The sequence below is a fragment of the Ochotona princeps genome, chromosome 6, assembly GCF_030435755.1.
Source record: "Ochotona princeps isolate mOchPri1 chromosome 6, mOchPri1.hap1, whole genome shotgun sequence".
NCBI lineage: Eukaryota > Metazoa > Chordata > Mammalia > Lagomorpha > Ochotonidae > Ochotona > Ochotona princeps.
In genome coordinates this window covers 68,858,753-68,880,568 of record NC_080837.1, presented here as the reverse complement: position 1 = coordinate 68,880,568, position 21,816 = coordinate 68,858,753, and the positions used below count along the sequence as shown (strand labels likewise).

At 48.1% G+C, this 21,816-nt stretch overlaps 2 protein-coding genes across 3 annotated transcripts in view; one reads left to right on the top strand and one right to left on the bottom strand.

The window, feature by feature from the left end:
- NID2 (nidogen 2) overlaps nucleotides 1–2,625 on the top strand; it is a 71,601-nt gene extending 68,976 nt beyond the window's left edge. The window contains exons 18-21 of one of the 2 annotated variants that reach the window (XM_058666431.1): nucleotides 293–450; nucleotides 1,000–1,123; nucleotides 1,702–1,814; nucleotides 2,024–2,625. In XM_058666431.1, the coding sequence (XP_058522414.1) occupies nucleotides 293–450; nucleotides 1,000–1,123; nucleotides 1,702–1,814; nucleotides 2,024–2,034 (406 nt within the window). In that variant the 3' untranslated portion in view covers nucleotides 2,035–2,625. Of the gene's footprint in view, nucleotides 1–292; nucleotides 451–999; nucleotides 1,124–1,701; nucleotides 1,815–2,023 lie in introns of those variants that run through there. The other variant, XR_009245645.1, reaches the window with a different exon arrangement.
- A 39-nt stretch (nucleotides 2,626–2,664) lies between these two features.
- On the bottom strand, nucleotides 2,665–21,478 carry RTRAF (RNA transcription, translation and transport factor). Its single transcript, XM_004584821.3, has 8 exons — nucleotides 21,256–21,478; nucleotides 18,421–18,545; nucleotides 13,784–13,883; nucleotides 7,097–7,180; nucleotides 5,778–5,866; nucleotides 3,886–3,954; nucleotides 3,095–3,143; nucleotides 2,665–2,952 (listed from the first exon to the last, which is right to left on the bottom strand). The coding sequence occupies exons 1-8, from the start codon at nucleotides 21,314–21,316 to the stop codon at nucleotides 2,798–2,800; spliced, it is 732 nt and encodes a 243-aa protein (XP_004584878.2). The 5' UTR covers nucleotides 21,317–21,478; the 3' UTR covers nucleotides 2,665–2,797.
- Nucleotides 21,479–21,816: the final 338 nt, after the last annotated feature.

Sequence of the window (21,816 nt, the reverse complement as noted above, 5' to 3'; positions counted from 1 at the left end):
AGAAGGCTGTGGAGGAACTAGTGACAGTACCACATGGGCCTGTGTGCACAGGCTGCTGTGTAAGCCCAGCAGCCAGCTTCCCTAGCAGACCAACCAGGCACCCAGAGGCAGTGCTGAGGGACACCACGCTGCTCCTGCCATCCTCAAGTGCTAGAAGCAGGACACGAAATCCAGCCCAAACTCAAGATCATTTAAGGCTGTGCATACCAGGGCCTGGGATCACGGGCCACCCTGGATGCTATTTTCTATTAACTGTTCTTTTACAATCTTGATTTTTAAAATTTATCTACAGTAACTTGTACTGGACAGACTGGAATAGAGAAGCTCCTAAAATTGAAACATCTTCTTTAGATGGAGCCGGTCGAAGAATTCTGATTAGCAAAGACATTGGATTACCTAATGGCTTAACCTTTGATCCCGCCTCCGAAATGCTCTGCTGGGCAGATGCAGGTAATGCTACTGGTGGGCAGTAGATGGCGCTGTGTGCCAGTGGGTGTGAGAGGCAACATTTTGTAATGCTTTTTATAATAAACCAAGGGTTTGCTTTTTAAAGATTGGCTTGTTTGAATTGTGACCCCGCTGCTTCATCCTGAAGCCAGGAGTTTGTCCCAGGTCTCCATGTGGGAGCAGGGGCCCAAGCTCTGGGTCATCCTCTGCCTGTTAGCAGAACTGGGTTGGAGGTGGAGCAGCCAGGGCCCAAATCGGTCCCCAGATGAGGTGCCAGTGCCACAGGCAGCAGCTTTACCTGCTGCAACACAGCCCTAGCTCCAGAATTTTGAATTTTTAATAAAAATAAAGACTGCTACCCAATAAACTGGACTAGTGATGGAATGGGAAATTCTAGTTGCTAGTTGACTGTGGTGGCAGTATACTCTGTTGCTCTTCTGCCCTAGTAGCAGACTCCTCAAGTCAAACAACTGTAATTGCCAAGATGCTTTTTCTCTCTTCCATGGCATGAGAGGACTTTATTTCCACCACTGCCCTTTGATGTTTTAAAAGGAACCAGAAAACTGGAGTGCACACGGCGTGATGGAACCGGCCGGCATGTCATCCAGAGCAACCTCAACTACCCCTTCAGCGTGGTCAGCCACCTGAGCCACTTCTACTACACCGACTGGAGGAGGTGAGGCCGGGGCCAGACTGTCCCAGAGCACATGCCACCTGCTATCCTGAGAATAAGGGAGTGACATGCTTGTCCTCTGCTGAGCCCCCTCACTGTCCACCGTCTAGCATTGTTCAAGGTGGTGCTTTGGAAATGCTTTCACTTTAAAGCAATGAAGCTGTTTGGCAGCACTGTATCTAAAGAGGAAGCACATTAGTTGAAGTCTGGGCTTCCAAGACGACATGATGTCAACTACTGTAAGATGTACTGACACTGTAGACGTTAGTTATTACTGGAACAGGAATGCTTATACTCGTAACAATCCCATCTTCCTCTAAGAGCAGGCAGCTTTCTGGGTGTACCCACACACATCCTGCTGGACTTAGGAGCAATGAGCTCCGGCCAGAGGGTCTCCTACTTCAGAGAGGTGTCCCCCAAACTCTAACAAGTGCCTAGGCAACACTGGTCTGGGAGCTACATTGTGAACTAATAAACTAGCTTTTCATACCTAAAATGAAGCTAGGAAGCCAACACTTTCTCTATGGAAGCTCACATTTTGTGTCTCACTTATCTGCCTGCCTTCTTCCTTCCTGGGACAGGGATGGCATCCTGTCGGTGGACAGACACTCTGGCCAGCTGACAGATGAGTATCTCCCTGAGCAGCGCTCTCATCTCTACGGGATCACTGCCGTCCACCCCTTCTGCCCCACAGGTAAATGCTTGGGCTGCAATTTCCATGGTAACGGATACAGACCTTGCTGCCAATAGAGACAGCTACTAGAAGCTGGCAAACTTCTAGGCCAGCACATACACAGGGAAGCCAGTAAGTTTCACGGCCCTGTTTTCCTAGCTCAACTATACACACAGACTTGCTGTTGTAACTCGGTAACAAAATACCTACTTTGCCCATTTCCCTCCCAGGAAGAAAATAAATACTGCACCAGCAGAGGACTTGGAGTTTACAACCAGAATCCTGACCCTAAAGAACATTCGCTGCAAAGAAAGTGAAAAAGGAATTGGCAGTTACAAGTATCAGCACCTACAAAATGAACATTTTTCGTGCAAAGACGAAGTATATTTTGTGAAAAGTTTATACCTCAATCTTTACTACTGTATATTTCAGCAAAGGTTGTTACTGAAAGTTAAAACAGGTAACAACTGTTGCTTATTAAAGCAACTTTTTATTAACATTTATAGAGTATTTAAAAAACCAAATTCATTTAAAAACAAATTAAGAGTTTAAGACCATACCTGGCCAAGAACTCACATGTGATCAGGGTGACTCTCACAGACCCTGACTGGAGAGGCTCTGTGTAACTGATGGGCAACAATGCCTGTGGCTTCCCGGCCAAACTTACAAGCTTTTACCTCTGCGTAAGTGCATTCCTATCAAACGGTGCTAGGATTCAATTTTCAGTGCCTCTGAAGTACCACAAGTACTGCATTTATAAATGCCAAAGATGTAATGTTATAGTTCTCAATTTTTCTAGATTATTCCAATAAAAATTTAAATTTTCCTACAACTTATGGATCTATAGTTTCTTGTAATATTAAAAAGAAAGTCCACTTTCACAAACTTTATTAAAGAAAAAAAGCAGTGGTGGCATAATCTAGAACAATTTCCCGGGCCTCCTCCCATGAGATTCCCAAATCCATGCCACCAGTGACGCAGTAGGGGAAGGCTGAGCTCACGGTTCATCTGCCTACTTTGCCCAGTCTGTGGTCTGTCTTTGGGTCAGCGATAATCGCCTGAACGGCTACGATAGCTTCGTTGATTTTTGTCTGCAGCTCTCTAAGTTCTTCTATGTGCAGCAGTCGCAGAATCTGAGCGGCTTCATTAAGAACTGCATCTGGTTTCAGAAAACAATTACATCAGAGATCTTGAAAAAGTTCACAGGAAACTGCAAACACCACTTAAACCAGCCCTTTTTTTCTACAGTGTTTTCCTCAAGTAGTCACTGTGTCTCGGAGTCTGAATTAAAATTCACTTACCTCCTGTGTCAAAACCAAGAATATGTTTGTCTAAAGCAACAGGCAAGCCCTTTAAAAAAGATGGGGGGAGACACATGAGACTACAGTTAACAAGAACATTGTTTTGTCATCTAAAATGGAAAAGCACAGCTGGCCCTGAAAATGACCACAAGCCCAAATGCTAGTCATAACAATCACAAAGTAGCACAACGAATTTTGAGAGCTGCTCTACTACATTATTCTGGGCTGGTGTTTTTGAGGTAACATGAAGATCTGAAACAGCAAAACCGAGCTTTATCATGCAAACAAGAGCGAAGAGACTGAGCTCTGCTCTTAACAGTGTGAAGTGTGGGAGGCAGCACACAGCTAAGTCAACCACAGACTCTTCCACAAAGTGGGAGAAATAAGCTGCATCACTAATCCAGTTGCCAGCAGCCCAGTGCACCCCAGGTGCTAAAGACGAAGCCTGAGTGTTTCAGGGGACCCTCACGGCGCCGACACTAGTAACCTTTGGCCCTGCTGGCCTAAGCTAAAGCAAGTCAGGGAAAATGGACAGACCAAATTCCACAAGGTGAGAACCTTCCAACCGGGCAGATTCACTGGCCCGCACGCCACGGCCATCACTGGCGGCATCTTCCCTCAGGTGCTCTTTGTTTTTTAAATTCCAGCATGCAGCCCAGAGACTGGGTGCGTTCACTGCACCTGGAACCAACTCAGTTCCACTGAAGTGAATCCTCTGTGCTTCCCCAACACCACATCGGCCTTCAATAACAAGACATTGTAACAACATATGTACATACATACACACATACCTCTTTTGTTTGGTTTGCTTTAGCAACTGCATCTTGTGTCAGGCGCTCTTGAACCAAAATGCGGATCGCCTAAGGAACCCAAAACAGCGTGTTTACTTTTTATGCCTGGTTTAATGCTCTTTTCCTCTGGGTCTAAAGAGCCTCAGCACTTGGTCTGATTAAAAATACTGATGGTTCTGCACATATTTGTGGTTACAATGTATTACACATTGACAGCCACAGGGTACATATTCATGCTTGACAATTAAGCTTTTCCTTACTATCATGCACTGTCTGAACACCTCTTAAGATAACTCACAGGAGACAACTTCTTGCTATAGTTGGTTTATACTTCCTCCCATTGGGTTTTCAGAGTCTAACACAGGAACCCCCACCCTGTTAGCTGTGTGCTGTCTTGCTCCAGTTTCTGACAGCAGAACCGTTCCATGACAATGTATATGACTGAGGAAGGAACCAGACTTTCTAGAAACAGCTAAATTTCATTACAGCAAGTTTAGTCTTGTGACATCCAATCTGGGTTCGGAAAATCCAAGATGACGTTCGGATTCAGTGTAGACTTTTAGAATCTAAGAATCAGCACTTCCCACATGACACCTGCCATTTAATATATATAATCCTAAATACTATCAATTCTGGTTTAATCTAACCTCAGTGAAACTGAGTCATTTTAATGCAAAAATGCTTAACTTAAAATAATTCACAGGCATAAGGTCTTGTCAAAAACTCAACCTCTTGTAAAATCAGTAACAATTCCCAGGATAAACCTCAACAAAGCCTGGTATCTGAAGTGCCACTGCCCCTGACTGCTGGCCACTGCCCTTCACCACTGCGGGGATTAGCCAGTGAATACATCCTGGAAGCCTTGAACCCACAGCATTACTCTGAGTTCTTATATTAAATGCTGGCTCGATCACTTTGCATCACTTTCTGTGTCCTCTTTAAAGTCTGTTTTTTTCCTGTGTGTCATTTTTTTTAAGATTGATTTATTTTTATTGCAAAGTCAGATACACAGAGAGGAGGGGGGAGAGAGGAAGATCCATCTGATGATTCGCTTCCCAAGCAGCTGCAACGGCCAGAGCTGAGCTGATCTGAAGCCAGGAGCCAGGAGCCTATTCCAAGTCTCCCATGTGGGTGCAGGGTCCCAAGGCTTTGGTCCATCTTTGACTGCTTTCCCAGGCCACAAGCAGGGAGCTGGATGGGAAGCAGGGCCACCAGGACACAAACTGGTGCCCATATGGGATCCTGGCATGTTCAAGCCGAGGACTTCAGCTGCTAGACCACTGTCCCGGGCTCCTGTATGTCATTGTTTGAATAACATTAGCTTCTGCCCCTTACTGCTGAGAGGACTGCATGAGATCATCTCTGTCAGGGGCAGTGTGGGGTCCAGCTCTGTCAGGGGCAGTGTGGGGTCCAGCTGTCAGGGGCAGTGTGGGGTCCAGCTCTGTCAGGGGCAGTGTGGGGTCCAGCTCTGTCAGGGGCAGTGTGGGGGGCCATCTCTCTCAGGGTCCAATAAGGGGCAGCATGGAGCTAGCATTCCTCTGTGTCAGCTATTAGGCAATCTACAGGGAGGAAATTGTCTAGTGGCGCACACAGTCCTCTCTTGTACTCCAGTCACTCAACCTGAAGTTTAAACATCCATCAGTGGCTCATATTTAGAAAAATAAACACATTTTTTTCTGTATACACAGTTTCTGTCAAGAATTAAGAGTGTGTTGGGCTCGGCAGCGTGGCCTGGTGGCTAAGGTCCTCGCCTTGATCCCATATGGCCGCTGGTTCTAATCCCGGCAGCTCCACTTCCTCTGTCTCTCCTCCTCTCAGTATATCTGACTTTGTAATAAAAATAAAATAAATCTTTAAAAAAAAAAAAAAAGAATTAAGAGTGTGAAACTGACCTTAAGCATCACCAGGTAATCATCATGACGTTGAATCTGAAGGAGGTTAGCCAGAGCCATCACACCAGCCTTGAAATCAGGATTATTTACTGTAACAGATTAAACATGAACACAGTGAACCAACAAGAAAACCCTTTACAGCTCCACAAACATAATTATGGATATACTGATGAACATGTAACTTGAAAATGTCAACAATCAGACTGATGAGATAGTTGGCTTTTCCAGTAACACATTTCATCGGCCAAGCTGACTGACTGAACTCGTGTTAGGTTTTCCCTGTAACTTTCTATGGGGCTCACTTTAGGTAGCATTTTTAATTAACATTTCTTCCCAAGGCTATTACTTCCAACCCACAGGTCCCATCAATGGGCAGTTTTCTCTAGGCAATGGCCCTGAAGTGCCCAACAAGCTTCCTCATTTTTGAGGATAATTCATCAACTTTAGGTCCCAAGGAACCAGCAGGCGGAGTACTTAACATATTACAATCTAGGTAATTAGAATCTCCACACCAGAAAACGTCTGGGATCCAAGACAAGAAAAAAATGTGAGGACTTCTCTATATACCCAGGAAGGCAAAACAATGACCTCCGTGACTAAATAGAAAGCAAAAGATCCAAATTACTAGGAGCAAATCAAGTAACAGCATGGTAACATGCAGTTGTTCGACTGTGAGGGGAGAAAGCGTAACAATGGAAATCACTGTCAGCACCAAGGCTGACATATATATTTTTAAACATTTATTTTTAATTGAAAGGCAGATTCACAGAGGGGGAGAAGGAGGGAGGACAAGGGGGAAGGAGAGGGAGACGATCTTCCCTCTGCTGGTTCACTCCCCAAAGGGCCACAGCGGTTACGGCCTGGTGCTTCCTCAGCCTGCCCTGTGCGTGCAGGGGCCCAAGACCTGGGCCACACACACGCTGCTGCTTCCCAAGCACATGAGCAGGGTGCTGGCTCAAAAGCGGAGCAACCAGGACTCGAACCGGCACCCATATATGGTATCAAGCAGCACAGGCGGAAGCTTGACGCTTGACTAACACCATGGTGCCAGTCCTGAATTATGCTTAATATACTAAAACCTGTGTAAACCTAAACCTTAGGAAGTTTAAAAAAAACAAAAAACAGGGCTTGGCAGCGTGGCCTAGTGGCTAAGGTCCTTGCCTTGATCCCATATGGCCGCTGGTTCTAATCCCGGCAGCTCCACTTCCTCTCTATCTCTCCTCCTCTCAGTATATCTGACTTTGTAATAAAAATAAAATAAATCTTTAAAAAAAAAACAAAAAAACCTGATGCTCAATTTCACCCTTTTAAATACTCACCATCCAAATTGATCAGTGGCTCCGCATTTTTAGTTGCATTATCAGTCTTTGCGTTATCCAGTACTAAGTCCTTGTATTTTTCAGCTGTAAAAACAAGCAAAAATGTAATTTGCACACTCAAACTTACATCATGTTTACTTGCTGTTTGTCTGTGTCAAAATAACCATAATGCAATCCATCTGACCAGAATTATTTCTTACCATGAAAATCTAACAAAACTTGTGTCCCTGGCTTAAATTAACTTAAAATGATTACTTAAATACTTGACACAAATATTTTTATAAAAGAAGACAATTTTAAACATTCGAATTATAGGAGGGAGCAGTGTCCTTGTAAGCCCCCCTCTGTCACTGGAGGCGGAAGAGTGGGGGGAGGCCAAGCAGAGACCACTGAACACTAAGCTTCCTCCCAAACCTTCTGAATGCTGTATGTGAATCCTGAACAAACAGATCAATACTTCAAGTACACCATTATATGGAAACCTACAATTCATTCATGGAAACTTGAAATTCAGACTTAGCAACGCTATTTCTCATTTGAAAAATAGTTAATAACTTACGAATAAAGACACTTAATAATTCACTCAACTAAATGCCCAAAACAGTGTCTTAGGATATAATGGTTGTACGATTTGCTAATGAAACACAAGCGGAAAACAGAAGCATTAAGTTGAAGTCAGGGGTCAAAGGGACCCTGTTAGTCCATCTGGAACCACATCATGACAACAAGGATTATGATCCACTGAACGAACAAGAACCCATGCATCAGAACAGCTTTACAGAAAGACACAACTCCTCCTCATGGTACAAAGCCAACAAGTGACTGTAGAAGCAATGATAAAACTAGAACACCTTCTGGCAGTAGCTAACACTCGATTCATGAGGCTGACCCGTACCGAGGGGATGCTTCCAAGCGGGGAGGTGAGCAGACCCACACAAGCCAGTGTGCTTATCCAAAGGGGGAATCAGCCTCCCTGCGGGGAGACCTGCAACAAGTGGTCCAAGCTGACGTATCATCCCGGAGTCATTCTTAAAGAATAAGCCAGGAATACAGCCAAGAAACACTTTATAAAGGAACACTCTACAAAGTAATGTGTCACTGAGTGTTCCAGATTACAGGAGATTAAAGAGAACCCCTCCTGAAAGCTTGGGCTGATCTGTGCTCCTGTTAGGGGCAGGGTGCGCCGAGTCCTGGATGGGACAGACTACAAAGGGTGCTACTGCGACAGTGGATGAAATGTAACATCTATAGATCACAGTATGGTAGCAAAGTTCATTTCCTAATTCTGATCAAAGTACTGTGGTTACAAAAGATAGCGTCACTTAGTGAGCAAAGAAAATCATCTGTTACACTAGAGAATGATTTAGAAAAAAAACTACAAATGTATGAGGATGAGTTAAGAAAATGTATGTGTCTGGATGTGTGAAGAAAAGAAAAAGGACTGGGCCCAGCACAGTAGACTAGTAGCTAAAGTCCTAGCCTTGAACTTGCTGGCATCCCATATGGGCGTTGCTTCTAATCCTGGTTGCTCTGAAGAACCTAGATGTTTTCTGCCTTCTGTGATTCTGCCTTAATGGCTTGGCTGGGGCTGTGTGAACTCCAGGCCTGACAGTCTATGTTGACACCCGGCAGGACACCTGGCAGGTCACTAGGCAAGACCACTCCCCAGGAAGGAGGTTCCTGGTGTTTGATAAGATTCACCGCCCTATAGCTCATCAATTTGTACTTTTTGAAAGTTGCTTGCTTCAAACCCACCAACAGAAGCCTGGTAAATCATGACTGTATACTTAATAGCCTAAAATGTATAAGAACTGGGGGGCACGGGCTCGCTCGCGCGCGCTCTCTCTCTCTCTCTGGCTCTCCCTTCCTTCTCTTTTTGTCCTCCCAGATCAGCCTCGGCTGCGGCTGTCCCTCCCCCGCCCAGCCATGCTGGGCTGGGGGAGGTGGCTGGGAGAGCTAGGTTAACCTGGATAAACCACCTTTATGCCTTAGCTCTGACTTCAGACTTGATTATCTGGGGATTTCAAAATCCGGCACAACAGCTCTACTTCCCATCCAGCTACCTGCCTGTGGCCTGGGAAAGCAGAGGGCGGCTCAAAGCCTTGGGACCCACATGGGAGACCCGGAAGAGGCTCCAGGCTTGGGATTGGCTCAGCTCCGCCCTATGCAGTCACTTGGGGAGTGAATCATCAAACGGATCTTCCTGTCTCTCCTCTCTGTATATCTGACTTTGCAATAAAATAAATCTTTTAAAAAAAGGAAATGAAGTTAAATGCTGAATTTCTAGAATCAGTGTTTAAAATAATGTATACTATTATAATTTTTCTGTCAATTTAAAACTCCACCAAAAAAGTAAAATAGTCAAATAAATTGTCAAGCTACTGAAAGCTTGTCAAGCTACTGAAAGGCTTAAGAAAGTTAAAGGCACAAAATTTCGCAATGGTTTTGACAAATATAAATCATAAAATAGATGGCAGTATATTACTGTAAAACCACAAAAGAACAACAGCACCAACTACTGATGACAGATAGCATTACTACTTTAACCAACTCAAAGAAAGCTTTTGGGCCCAGTGAAATTGCCTAGTAGCTAAAGTCCTTGCCTTGAATGTGCTGGATCCCATGTGGGCGCCAGTTTGTGCCCCGGCAGCTCCACTTCCCATCCAGCTCCCTGCTTGTGGCCTGGGAAGGCAGTCGAGGACGGCCCAAAGCCTTGGGACTCTGCACCTGCACCCAGAAGAGGCTCTGGGCTTCGGATCGGCACAGCTCCAGCCATTGTTGTCTCTTGGGGAGTGAACCATCAGACGGAAGATCTTCCTCTCTGTCTCTCCTCCTCTCTGTATATCTGCCTTTCCAATAAAAATAAATAAATCTTTAACCCAAAAAAAAAAGCTTTTGTTCTTTACAATTTTCAAACTCTGTATCTGAGAAAGAACTTACAGAAACAAGTTCTATCCAAAATAGCAGAAAGGAACATTAAATACCTTGCAAATAAGCCTAATCTAAGAGACGAAAGACCTCTGTGATAAAAATCACAAAACATTAAAGAAACAGAAGAAAACACTAAAAGATGGAGAAATTTACTATACTCATGGATCAGCAGAATCAATATTGTCAAAATGCAATATTATAGGAAGTAATTCAGAGATTCAATGCAATCCCAATCAAAATCCCAGGAACATTCTTCTCAGAGCTAGATAGGATGACACAAAACTTCACCTGGAAACACAAGAGACCATGAATAGCCTAAGCTATCTCAAACCAAAAAAATAAAGCTTGAGGAATCACAAAACCAGATTTCAAAGTGTATGGAAGGGCAGTGCTAACCAAAACAGTCTGGTACTTGTACAAAAACAGCCGATCAACGGAACGGAACAGAAACCCTAGAGGGGAGCCCACACACGGACAGTCAACTAATCTTTGCCAAGAGAACAAAAATAACCCAGGGAGAAAAGCTGGTCTCTTCAAAATGCTGCTGGGATAATTAGATTGTCTTTAGAAGTAAGACACAAGACCCCACCCCCATCTTTCATCTTAAACAAAAATCAGCTCCAACTGGAGGAAGGACCTGCATCTGCCAGAAACCATCAAATTATTAGAGAAAAATATAAAGAATGCTCTACAAGACATGGGTATAAGCAAAGACTTCTTATAAAAGACCCCCAAAAGCACAGGAAATTAAGGCCATTAAGTCAAACTACAAAGCTGTACAGCAAAGGAAATGATGGACAAAGAGGCAAGCAACAGGAGGAAGTGATCTACAGAGCACAGGCAGGCGGGGGACTAACACTCAGGCCTAGAGCTTCAGAAACGGAACAGCAAAGAAAACCACCCCGCGGAGACACGGGCAAGGGCAGTGAGCACGCTTTCAAAAGAACTAACTCAAGTCTATTAGACATGCTAAAAAGTGCTCAGGGTCCCTCGCTATTAGGGAAATAGAACTAAAACCACACCGAGGTTCCAGCCAACTCCAGTGAGAAGAGCCTGCGTGCAGACATCCAGGAACAACTGCAGGCGAGGGTCTGGGGAAAGGCACCCTGAGCCAGCACTGTACTAGGGAAGGCAGTGCGGAGAGCGCTCAGTGAGAACTGAGCTACCATCCAGCCTAGCTACCCCACTCCTAGCAATGTATCCAAACGAAATCAGCATGTGAGACAACAAGCGGCAATCCTGTTATTCATAGCAGCACATTCAAAACAATGAAGAGATGGAGATAACCCAAAGGCCCACCAACAGATGAATAGGTTAAAAAAAAACTGGTACATCTACTCAGTCATGTCACACTTGTGGAATACTACACAGCCATAAAAATTAAATCCTAAAACAACAAAAAATGAAACCCTACCAGTTGCAACAAAACAGTCTCAACTGGAGGCCATTATTCTCAATGAAATAAGCCAGTCCCAAGAGAACAAATATCATTATATCCTCTCTGATAAAAGACAACCTAAAGGCAAAATACAAAATACACAGAGATAATCTAATACATCCACACATTCTCCCAGATAAGCATCATGAGGACAACCACACTGGATGCAGATCCGCTGCAGGAAGCGTCTCCTCGCGAGTGAGAGGAGGACTCGGGATGACACAGCCAGTCTTCGCAGAACGAGAGCAGATCTACCTCGGCCTGCACCCACCGTCCACATGTGAATGGCAAAGTGAATCCTGCACTGCTGGGATAACACCGGGAGACGGCAGGAGGGGCAAGGGGGGAGAGGAAAGGGAAGCCCTCCAACCTACACAACTATTATGGAAAATAGTAATTAAAACATAAGCGTAATGAAAATATGTTCCTTGTTACACTTCTAACATGCTTCTAATAACAGTTACCTTTCCCAAAGCATTTAATTTATAAACATCAAAAAGTTGGTGGTATCTCACAAGCTTTTGTTTCTGAGAAACAAATGTACTTGTGAACAACTGTAGATACAGGATCATACGGCACATACCAGAGGCTAGACATGACTTAGACCAGTCAAAAGCCAGACATGAAACACGGACTCAACACAGATGACCTCAGCCCAGTGACACGGCTGTGACTCCTGGGGGACAGCTGGACAACACTCCACTTTACTTCTATCACCCGACTACAGGACAGCAAAAAAGAACTTACATAAACACCCCAACAACTAATACTACAGCAAGGCCACAAGGCTTGATTATGACATTTACTAAGGAAAGCCCAAGAATCTTCTTTGTAAACTAAAATTGAAATACATTAACTCTAAACTTAGAGATATCCTTAAACTTGTTCGCCATAGGCTTCTGATGCTGAAGCTGAGACGAGGACAAAGCGGTTGCCTCACCAAGCCAGTGTGCAGCACTCACTCCCTGCACCCTCCAGGTACTGCCGCTGTGACAGTGACAGTGGAGACCACGTCAGGTGCTGTGGCAGACGGAATGCACCATTTGCCAAGCAATGCCATCCGATGCCCGAGACCTGTGCAGACATTGCTGCACGCTGGAGAAGGGCCGGGGGCCACTGAGGGCTCCGGATGACCCACGTGGGCTGAGGTAAGCAGTGGCCCACTCAGGAGGCACGAGGCGCAGAGCACAGTACAGACGTGCGATGGGAGCACCCTGGAGAGACGCAAGATGCTCTGCTGCCGGAGCGGAAGCACGGAGGGCGAGAGGCCAGCAGGGAGGCGGCACTCAGTCCCCAAACCAGCCCTGCTGCCAGCCTCAGCTCCTGAATGGACGTCAGACCTCTGACCCAAAGTACTAACTTGTGTCTTAGCTATCAGGTGTGTGGTGATTTGCAGTAAGAGTAACAGAAGCACCACACGTGAAACAAAGCTGATGGTCAGCTTGTGACGTGCTGGGCAGGCAACAGAAGCAAAATCCACAGCGTACATGACTGTAACAGCTACAACAGGACTCCAAGCTCCAGCAAACAGTACTGCTGAAGAGGTGCCGGAGCAGGATCCTGAAAGGATGGGCAGGCTTTAGACTTTACACACGCGCCAAAGGAGAAAATAAGGATGTGAGCCTTATTTATAATCTATATATTTGTAAGGATGCGGCGCCGTCACTCACGCTGTCAGCAGCTCAGTGCTGCCTGGCTACAGTCAGCAAAGGCCTTGACTACGACACGAAGGAGCCTCGGGGGGTAGGTAGAAAAGCAGTTATTAGTGAGGAGTCTGACTATGTAACTGGAGTTATTCTTTGGAAACAAGGAGCACGCAGCATTCCTGAGCAGATTTCAATTTCAGTAAGCCGGCAGGCCGGGCCCAGCAGCCGGTGACAGAGGGCTTAGGAGGGACAGGAGTCTGCATCCAGGGATGGCACTGACAGCACAGCTCCGAGGAGAGGGAAAGGGCGAGTCCACGTCCCACCAAGGCCTGCCAAGCCAGTGCCCAGGAACACAGGACGCAGGCCAGAGGGCACGCTGCAGCCAGCTAGATGGGTACTAACACTCAAAAGCCTCCAACAGTGTACGTATCTGTGGCAAATCAACAGGAGGTAGTGTGTTTGGGCCCTTCATGTTCCGGTGTGTACCGGTGCTGGTTGCTGCGAGCAACGCTCCACACCACCAGCACTTTGGGAACACTACCCAGACCGCCAGAGGTGGAAATTTACCCAAGCAACGTTACAGAGAAAGGACCTGAGACTTGTGGACATCCCCCCTCACTCCCCAACTTTCCTCTCACTCTCTTTAAATCACTGAGTCCCCACAAAACATACCATTATCTCCATATTCAAGTCTAACAGCCAAGCCGAGGAGCCAGTCAATTGCTTCCTGTCGATCTTGAATCTTGAAAGGACAGTTGACATCTCGAAGATACTGAGGAGAAAAAAAATCATTTCATTAGCATAGTTACAAACCAAAAGAATGCTGGAGTTCAAAGAACTCTTTGGCTGTCTAACAATTTCTTGTAATATTTATGTTACCACACTTTCCATGCAATGAAGTAATCCAAAGGAAACATTCACGTGTACCGCCATGATAAAAAAAAACAGCAATAGCGGGCCCGGTGTGGCAGCCTAGCAGCTAAAATCCTCACCCTGCATGTGTCAGGATCCCATATGGGTGCCAATTCTAACCCTGGTTGCCTCGCTTTCCATCCAGCTCCCTGCTTGTGGCCTGGGAAAACGGGCATGGACAGCCCAAAGCCTTGGGACCCCAGGAGCTCCAGGCGCCGGGCTTCGGAACAGCACAGCACCGGCCATTGTGGCTGCTTGGGAGTGAATCATCGGACAGATGATCTTCCTCTCTGTCTCTCCTCCTCTGTGTATCTGACTTTCCAACAAAAATTTTAAAATCTTTAAAAAAAAAAAAAAAAAAAGAACATGAGTGGGCCAGCCCTTAGCAGGAGGTGAAGCCGCCACCTGGATGCGGGCATCCCGTGCTCCAGCGGCTGTGTTCACACGTTCACACCCCACCTCTGCCCGCAGCACGGCTCAGCTGTGTCCTGGCTACACAAGTATGAGACCTAGACTGTTCCTGGCTCTGGCCGGCCCCCACCCCTGCCGCCGAGGGTTTTGGGGTGCGCTCTTGGCTCTGGCTTGTCCCAGCCCCTGCTGCCGAGGGTTTTGGGGTGCGCTCTTGGCTCTGGCTTGTCCCAGCCCCTGCCGCCGAGGTTTTGGGGTGCACTCTTGGCTCTGGCTTGTCCCAGCCCCTGCTGCCGAGGGTTTTGGGGTGCGCTCTTGGCTCTGGCCTGCCCCCGCCCCTGCTGCCGAGGGTTTTGGGGTGCGCTCTTGGCTCTGGCTTGTCCCAGCCCCTGCCGCCGAGGTTTTGGGGTGCACTCTTGGCTCTGGCTTGTCCCAGCCCCTGCTGCCGAAGGTTTTGGGGTGCGCTCTTGGCTCTGGCCTGCCCCCGCCCCTGCTGCCGAGGGTTTTTCGGGGGAGGGAATCTGTGGATGGGAGATCTGTCTCCCTGCCTTTAAAAAACATTAAATAAACTGTGAAAGGAAGAAAAGCATTGTGTTATGCTTTTCTGAAGTTTGTACCTTCGCAGACTGCAGGCGGACATGGAATCCAGGGCAGTTTGTTCACCAAACAGACACAGAGACCGAGTTGGCCAGTGACTGCTCAAGACCCATCTGCGACTCCAAACTGAATTTTCTGATTAGAGTTCTCAAGACACACTAAACAATTAAATAGGACTTTTAAAACTTTTTTAGTTTATCCATTGTATTTATTTGAAAGACAAAGAGAGACCTATCCACTGGCTCAACAAATGCTCCCTAAAGCCAGGGCTGGACCCAACTGCAGGTAGCCATGAGTCAGTTCTATTGGTGTTCCATGCAGGTGGGAGGGACCAAGCCACCATCTGCCGCTCCCCAGGATGTGGCTCACAGGAAGCTGGGAATGGAGTAAGAACAGCTAAGGCGCAGCATTTCCACACGGAGTCCCAACTACTCCACCAAACACCCACCCTAACTGAGCACCTGAAACCAAGGAGCTGTGTGATCAAATCCGTGTCATGCTCAGTGTCTAGCGCTTACTTTCAAATTCCAACAATATTCTCAGGCAGAATTCTGGAACTTCCATTTGCAAATCTTTTCAGGAATAATGGAATCAGCAATCACTGACCACATCATATTTTTAACTATCTGTCCTCTTAGAAAAAAACCTTGCAACTGTTTCTTCTTTTAAAGAGCAATATTAAGATTACTGAAAAGATCTAACACATGATGTGTCAAGTAATTCCAAAGCAGAAGTTCCAGAGAGAACTTACAAAATGATATCACCATTCTCTAAGGAGACCAGCCTCACAGGTATGTGCTGAGTCCCAACACATTCACCTGCAAGTTCTAACTTTACTGTCACTCCTGGAACTTACATCAGAAACGACTTGTCTATTCCTCACTCTTCTGTATGTGAGATTTCCTATTGTCTTACACACACACGAATGTCATAAGATTAAAGAAACGTAAAATCCTGACAATATATGTCAAAGTCCCAAGAAACCCATGAAAACTTGAGAAGTATTTCCTGAAGAGCAAAGGGAGTAATTCCACAACAGCAGTATCCCACAAGAGCACGGGTTCAAGTCCCAGCTGCTCTATTTCCAATCCAGCTCCCTGCTAACGTGCCTGGGAAAGCAGCAAAAGAGGGACCAGCCCTGGGACGCCTGTCACCTACAGAGACCTTCAGATGGCCTAGCTCCAACTGTCGTAGCCATGTGAGGAGCCAGCATTTGGCAAACCTCTCTCCCTCTAAGTCCAGCTTTCAAAGAGAAGCTCAAATGCATGAACCTTTAAAAAAAAAAAAAAAGCCTATTTGGTACAAAAAGGTTTTTTGAAATTCATGCGGTTTCCACAACACACATTTTCTGACCTTTATGAGGAACCCCTGTGGACACAGATCTCACATTTCCTGCACCAGAACAGACCAACCTTGGAACTTCCCTCTACAAAGAACTTTTTGGGTACAATGCTAATAAAGCGCATGTGGGGACAACACTAACAGAACCACTCCTGTGGCACCTAGCATTGCCACCTTCATCCTGTGGCACCTGGCATTGCCACCTGAATTTACTTATGAGAAAAACCAAAATGTACGCACCCAAGGTCACAGCATGGGCTTATCTTTAACCATTCCCCCAAATCAAAAAAATCACTGCATATAAGGACAAAGCTGTTTAATCACTTTGCTCTTACAAATCCAACCAACAGATGGTGAAAATCTTCAATATAAGTAGGGACATTGTAAAATTTTATTTGTATTCTAATTTGAAAATAATTTTTTTCCAGGGCCAGCATTGTGGCATGATGGGTTAAACTACCACCTGAGGAAGTGGCATCTTAGAGGCTTAGGCCTGACCCAGCCAGCGTCACTGAGGCCATTTGAGAGTAATCCAGAGAATCCAAGAGATCTCTGTCTCTTCTCACTCTGCCTTTCAAATACATGAAAAACAAACAAAAAGAACTTTTCTATACAAACATCACCAAATTAAACTAACTCAATGGAAAAAAAATTGAGCTACAAAACCATGACATACACACAGACTCTTCAAAGACAACGTTTGCGACCAGCACAGTTGCCTAGTGGCTAAAGTGCTCACCTCCCTTGCGCAAGGATCCCATATGGGCACTGGTTCTAATCCCAGCAACCCCGCTTCCCATCCAGCTTCCTGCTTGTGACCTGGGGAGTAGTTGAGGCCAGCTCAAAGCCTTAGGACCCTGCAATCCCGCATGGGAGACCTGGAAGAAGCTTCTGGCTCCTGGCTTTAGATCAGCTCAGCTCTGGCTGTTGCAGCCACTTGGGGAGTGAACCAAGTCTCTCCTCTCTGTAAATCTTTCAAATAAATAAAAAAAAAACTTAAAACAGACTACTTCCACTGTATGCAAAGAGCATCTGTGCACAACAAAAATATAAAAATTAGCTTGAACATGACAGTCTCATTTTTCAATATATCAGTAATGTCTCATTATTTCATAAGACATGTTACTAAAATGTATTATTACTACGCTTTTAGCCAAATGTAAAAATTATTTTATTTTTATTTTTTTAAAGATCAGCCAGAACTGGGCCAGTACGAAGCCAGATTTTCTGGGTCTCCCACCAGGATGAAAGACTCATGCCCTTGGACCACCTCAAGCTGCTTTCCTGAGGACACCAGCAGGCAGCTGGGCTGCAAGCAGAGCAGCCAGGAGCGGAACAGGTGCTCACGCAGGCCACTGGCCTGGCCTGCCCCGGGAGATGGACAGGTGCTCACGGAGGCCGCTGGCCTGGCCTGCCCCGGGAGATGGACAGGTGCTCACGGAGGCCGCAGGCCTGGCCTGCCCCGGGAGATGGACAGGTGCTCACGGAGGCCGCTGGCCTGGCCTGCCCCGGGAGATGGACAGGTGCTCACGGAGGCCGCTGGCCTGGCCTGCCCCGGGAGATGGACAGGTGCTCACGGAGGCTGCTGGCTTGGCCTGCCCCGGGAGACGGACAGGTGCTCACGGAGGCCGCTGGCCTGGCCTGCCCCGGGAGATGGACAGGTGCTCACGGAGGCTGCTGGCTTGGCCTGCCCCGGGAGACGGACAGGTGCTCACGCAGGCTGCTGGCTTGGCCTGCCACACACAATGCCAAGTCCCCAATATGAACACTGCCCTGGGCCATTTATGAAAGACTACTTATTAGGACACAGAACAGTAATTGCAAAGTGAACTATTTCTAGGTAATACTGAAGGTTAGGTAGGAAGGGATAATATAATTTTCTCTAGAATCAAAAGAGGCATGATTAACAACAACAAAAAAACCCCCTGAACCACAGAAACCAGTTTTTGCACAGTGATCATTATTTTAAAGAACAAAGCCATTGTAGGCTTGTTTCTACATAGTTTTCACGAAAGCTCCCCGTTTTTCCTCTACTTTCCCTGACTCTTTACCTTTTCAAAGAACTTGGGCCAGTCACTGCTGTGGATGTTTCTTAAATTTCCTCTGTCTTCAATCTTGTAGTGTCTGATTTTCTGATCTTCAAGCCAAACGATAAAGTTTCTAAATTCTGTTTCATCTGCAATAAAAATTACCATTAATTATATCGCCAATAGTATCCACCAGAATACTTCCTTCTCCAGATAACTGGTTCTGTCGACTTTGCTAAATGCCAAAGCACAGTTCACGGAGCTAGGAGTTGAAAGTAAAAACTGGTGGTGCTAACGCTGTGTGAACTGCCACCTGCAGCACCCAAAACCCAGGAGGGTGTGCGCTGAGGTCCGGCTGCCCTGCTCCCCATCCAGCTCGCTCAGCATGCAGACTGACCCGCGCGCTCGGGCCCCTGCGCTCCCACGGGAGACCCAGCACCACCACGCCTGCCCAAGCCTCGGCTGGGGCTGCCATCTGGGGAGTGATGCAAGATCGATGCCCCTCCCCACCCCGCTCCTCTTTCAAATAAATGTATTGTTTTTAAAAGTATGCACTGGGCCCGGCGGCGTGGCCTAGCAGCTAAAAGTCCTCGCCTTGAAAGCCCCGGGATCCCATATGGGCGCCGGTTCTAATCCCAGCAGCGCCACTTCCCATCCAGCTCCCTGCTTGTGGCCTGGGAAGGCAGTTGAGGACGACCCAATGCATTGGGACCCTGCACCCGCATGGGAGACCCGGAAGAGGTTCCAGGTTCCCGGCATCGGATCGGCGCGCATCGGCCCGTTGCGGCTCACGTGGGGAGTGAATCATCGGACGGAAGATCTTCCTCTCTGTCTCTCCTCCTCTGTGTATATCTGGCTGTAATAAAATGAATAAATCTTTAAAAAAAAATAAATAAAAAATAAAAGTACGCACTCATGAACAAACACTTGTTATTCAAGCACCAGTCACGTGGAATACGGAGAAGCCGCCTGCAGGTTTTTTTTAATTGCAAAGTCAGATGTACAGAGAGGAGGAGAGACCGAGAGGAAGATCTTCTGTGCGCTGACTCACTCCCCAAACAACAGTGACAGCCAGAGCGGAGCCGGAGAGCTTCTTCCAGGTCTCCCACGTGGGTGCAGGGTCCCAAGGATTTTGGGTTGTTCTCCACTGCTTTCCCAGGCCACAAGGGAGCTGGATGGGGAGCGGGGCCACAGGGACACAAACCAGTGCCCATTTAAGATCCCGGCACATGCAAGGCGAGGACTTAGGTACTAGGCTACCGCACCGGGCCCCACCAGCATGTTCCATGTCCCAGAGTTTTCCAACTACAAAATGGGTTAAGAACAGGACTTGGTGAGCATCCTCATGGAACTTTCATACAACGAACCAAGTGTCTATGCAGCACACAGCTTTTCTGTTTTAAATGCTACTAACATTCCAGTTCCTTCCAGGGGAAGAGAGGGAAGATGGGACAAAGCTAAATTTTTAACATAGTAAAAAGCTAAAGTGAAACACTAAAGAAACTAAAGCCAGCACACACTGGGACTACAGGCAACGGTGCTGTTATCTGCCAATTTAGTGCACACTGGGCATAGTTCCAACGCACATCCTAACCATAAGATGGCCCTGATTTACACACAAGATAACCGAGCCTCGAGCAAGCAAACCCACCTTGAGGTACACCGCCACTGACGCTTTGCAATTAAGTAAAAGGCAAGGAAGAAAAACCAGACACTACAAAGCAACAGGGAGACGAGGGTTGTGAATAACACCCACCCAGCTGAGAATACCCAGCTCAGCAGGTAACCAGACGCTGGACCTAATAATCCCTTTCAAACTTAGTAAACTAGCAACAGTTACGTTCGTTAGCAGTATTGCCACCCTGTATAATTTCAATACCATTAAAAGCCTTATCCCTTAGTTCTCCGGCGCGGTCTCCCTGCTTTCCCACCACCCACTTTCGCGACCCTAGGCCGGGTCAGCAGCCCGTCCAGCTGCCACTCCTTCCCTGCACCTGTGAGCTAGACCTCCCAGCCCCGGGGCTCGGTGCCTGGCAATTAGTGAGATACTTAACTCAGCACCGTCCCGGACCCCCAGCAGGTGCGCGAGATTCTGCCTCACCACCCCATTAGCAGCTACCCAGGCACAGCTGGCAGCCGGTGTGGCAAGCACAGGACCGCAAGAGGCAACGCCGAGGCAGGACTGGGGAGGGGAGCGGCCGCAGAGCCGAGGCCGGCAGCACCGGGGAGCACAGGGGCCTGGGGGCCGGAGAGCACAGAGGCTCTGGGGTCAAGGAGCACAGAAGCCCAGGGGGCGTCGGGGAACACAGGAACCGGGGGGGGGGGGGTGCCGGGGAGCACAGGGGCCCGGGGGGCGTCGAGGAACACAGGAGCCCGGGGGGGGGTGCCGGGGAGCACAGGGGCCCGGGGGGGGTGCCGGGGAGCACAGGAGCCCGGGGCGGGGGGGGTGCCGGGGAGCACAGGGGCCCCGGGGGCGTCGGGGAGCACAGGGGCCCGGGGGGGGGGGGTGCCGGGGAGCACAGGGGCCCCGGGGGCGTCGGGGAACACAGGAGCCCGGGGGGGGGTGCCGGGGAGCACAGGGGCCGGGGGGCGTCGGGGAGCACAGGGGCCCCGGGGGCGTCGGGGAGCACAGGGGCCCGGGGGGGGGTGCCGGGGAGCACAGGAGCCCGGGGGGGGGGTGCCGGGGAGCACAGGAGCCCGGGGGGCGTCGGGGAGCACAGGGGGCCCCGGGGGCGTGGGGGAACACAGGGGCCCAGGGGGCGTGGGGGAGCACGGGGGGCCGGGGACACTGGGCGGAGACGCGGCCGCCCTCCGAGGGTCCCGCCGCTCCCCAGGGAGGAACCGCGGCCGCCGCCTCACCTTTGCAGTTGAAGCCAGCTGGATTGTGGTAGTCGAGCGCCGTCAGCTTGCGGCGAAACATGGTCCCCGCTTCTCGCTCTTTCCCCCCGGAGTCCGGCCGGGAGAGGAGAAGCGAGGCGAAGCAGGCGGCCGAGGCACCGGCGACGCGGCGAGGAGGGCGGGCCGGCGCCGCGACGCTGCTTCTGAACGACAGCGGCCTTCGCCAATCAGGGCTTTCAAAGGCGGCCGGCGGCGAGTGCCAACCAATCGCGGATCCGGATGCGGGAAGCGGGGCCACGCCCAGGCGCGTCGACGTTCAACTAAACTTTATTGTCCACTTCCGACTTGTACAAAAGGCCACAGGCAGCTGGGAAGCCAGTCTACCCAGGCTTTCTTCCTGGTTGTTAGCTAAACCTATGATTGAATGGGATATGTAGGCCTTGACTGGATCCGAAAATTTAGGATTTACTATTCTGGCTACTTTCATTCATTGCATGCATTGCTCTCCTCACACAATAATAGTGTTCTTGTAACACTGGTCATATAAAGATTCCAAAACAAAGCGTCTAAAATGGATACTTT

Excerpts from the sequence above, each read along its gene's own strand:
- RTRAF (XM_004584821.3), bottom strand. The coding sequence starts at position 21,316 with ATGTTTCGCCGCAAGCTGACGGCGCTCGACTACCACAATCCAGCTGGC. Across the intron at positions 13,884-18,420 it reads GGCCCAAGTTCTTTGAAAAG|TATCTTCGAGATGTCAACTG; the intron begins GTAAAGAGTCAG and ends TTTTCTCCTCAG. Across the intron at positions 3,144-3,885 it reads AAGCAAACCAAACAAAAGAG|GGCTTGCCTGTTGCTTTAGA; the intron begins GTATGTGTGTAT and ends TCTTTTTTAAAG.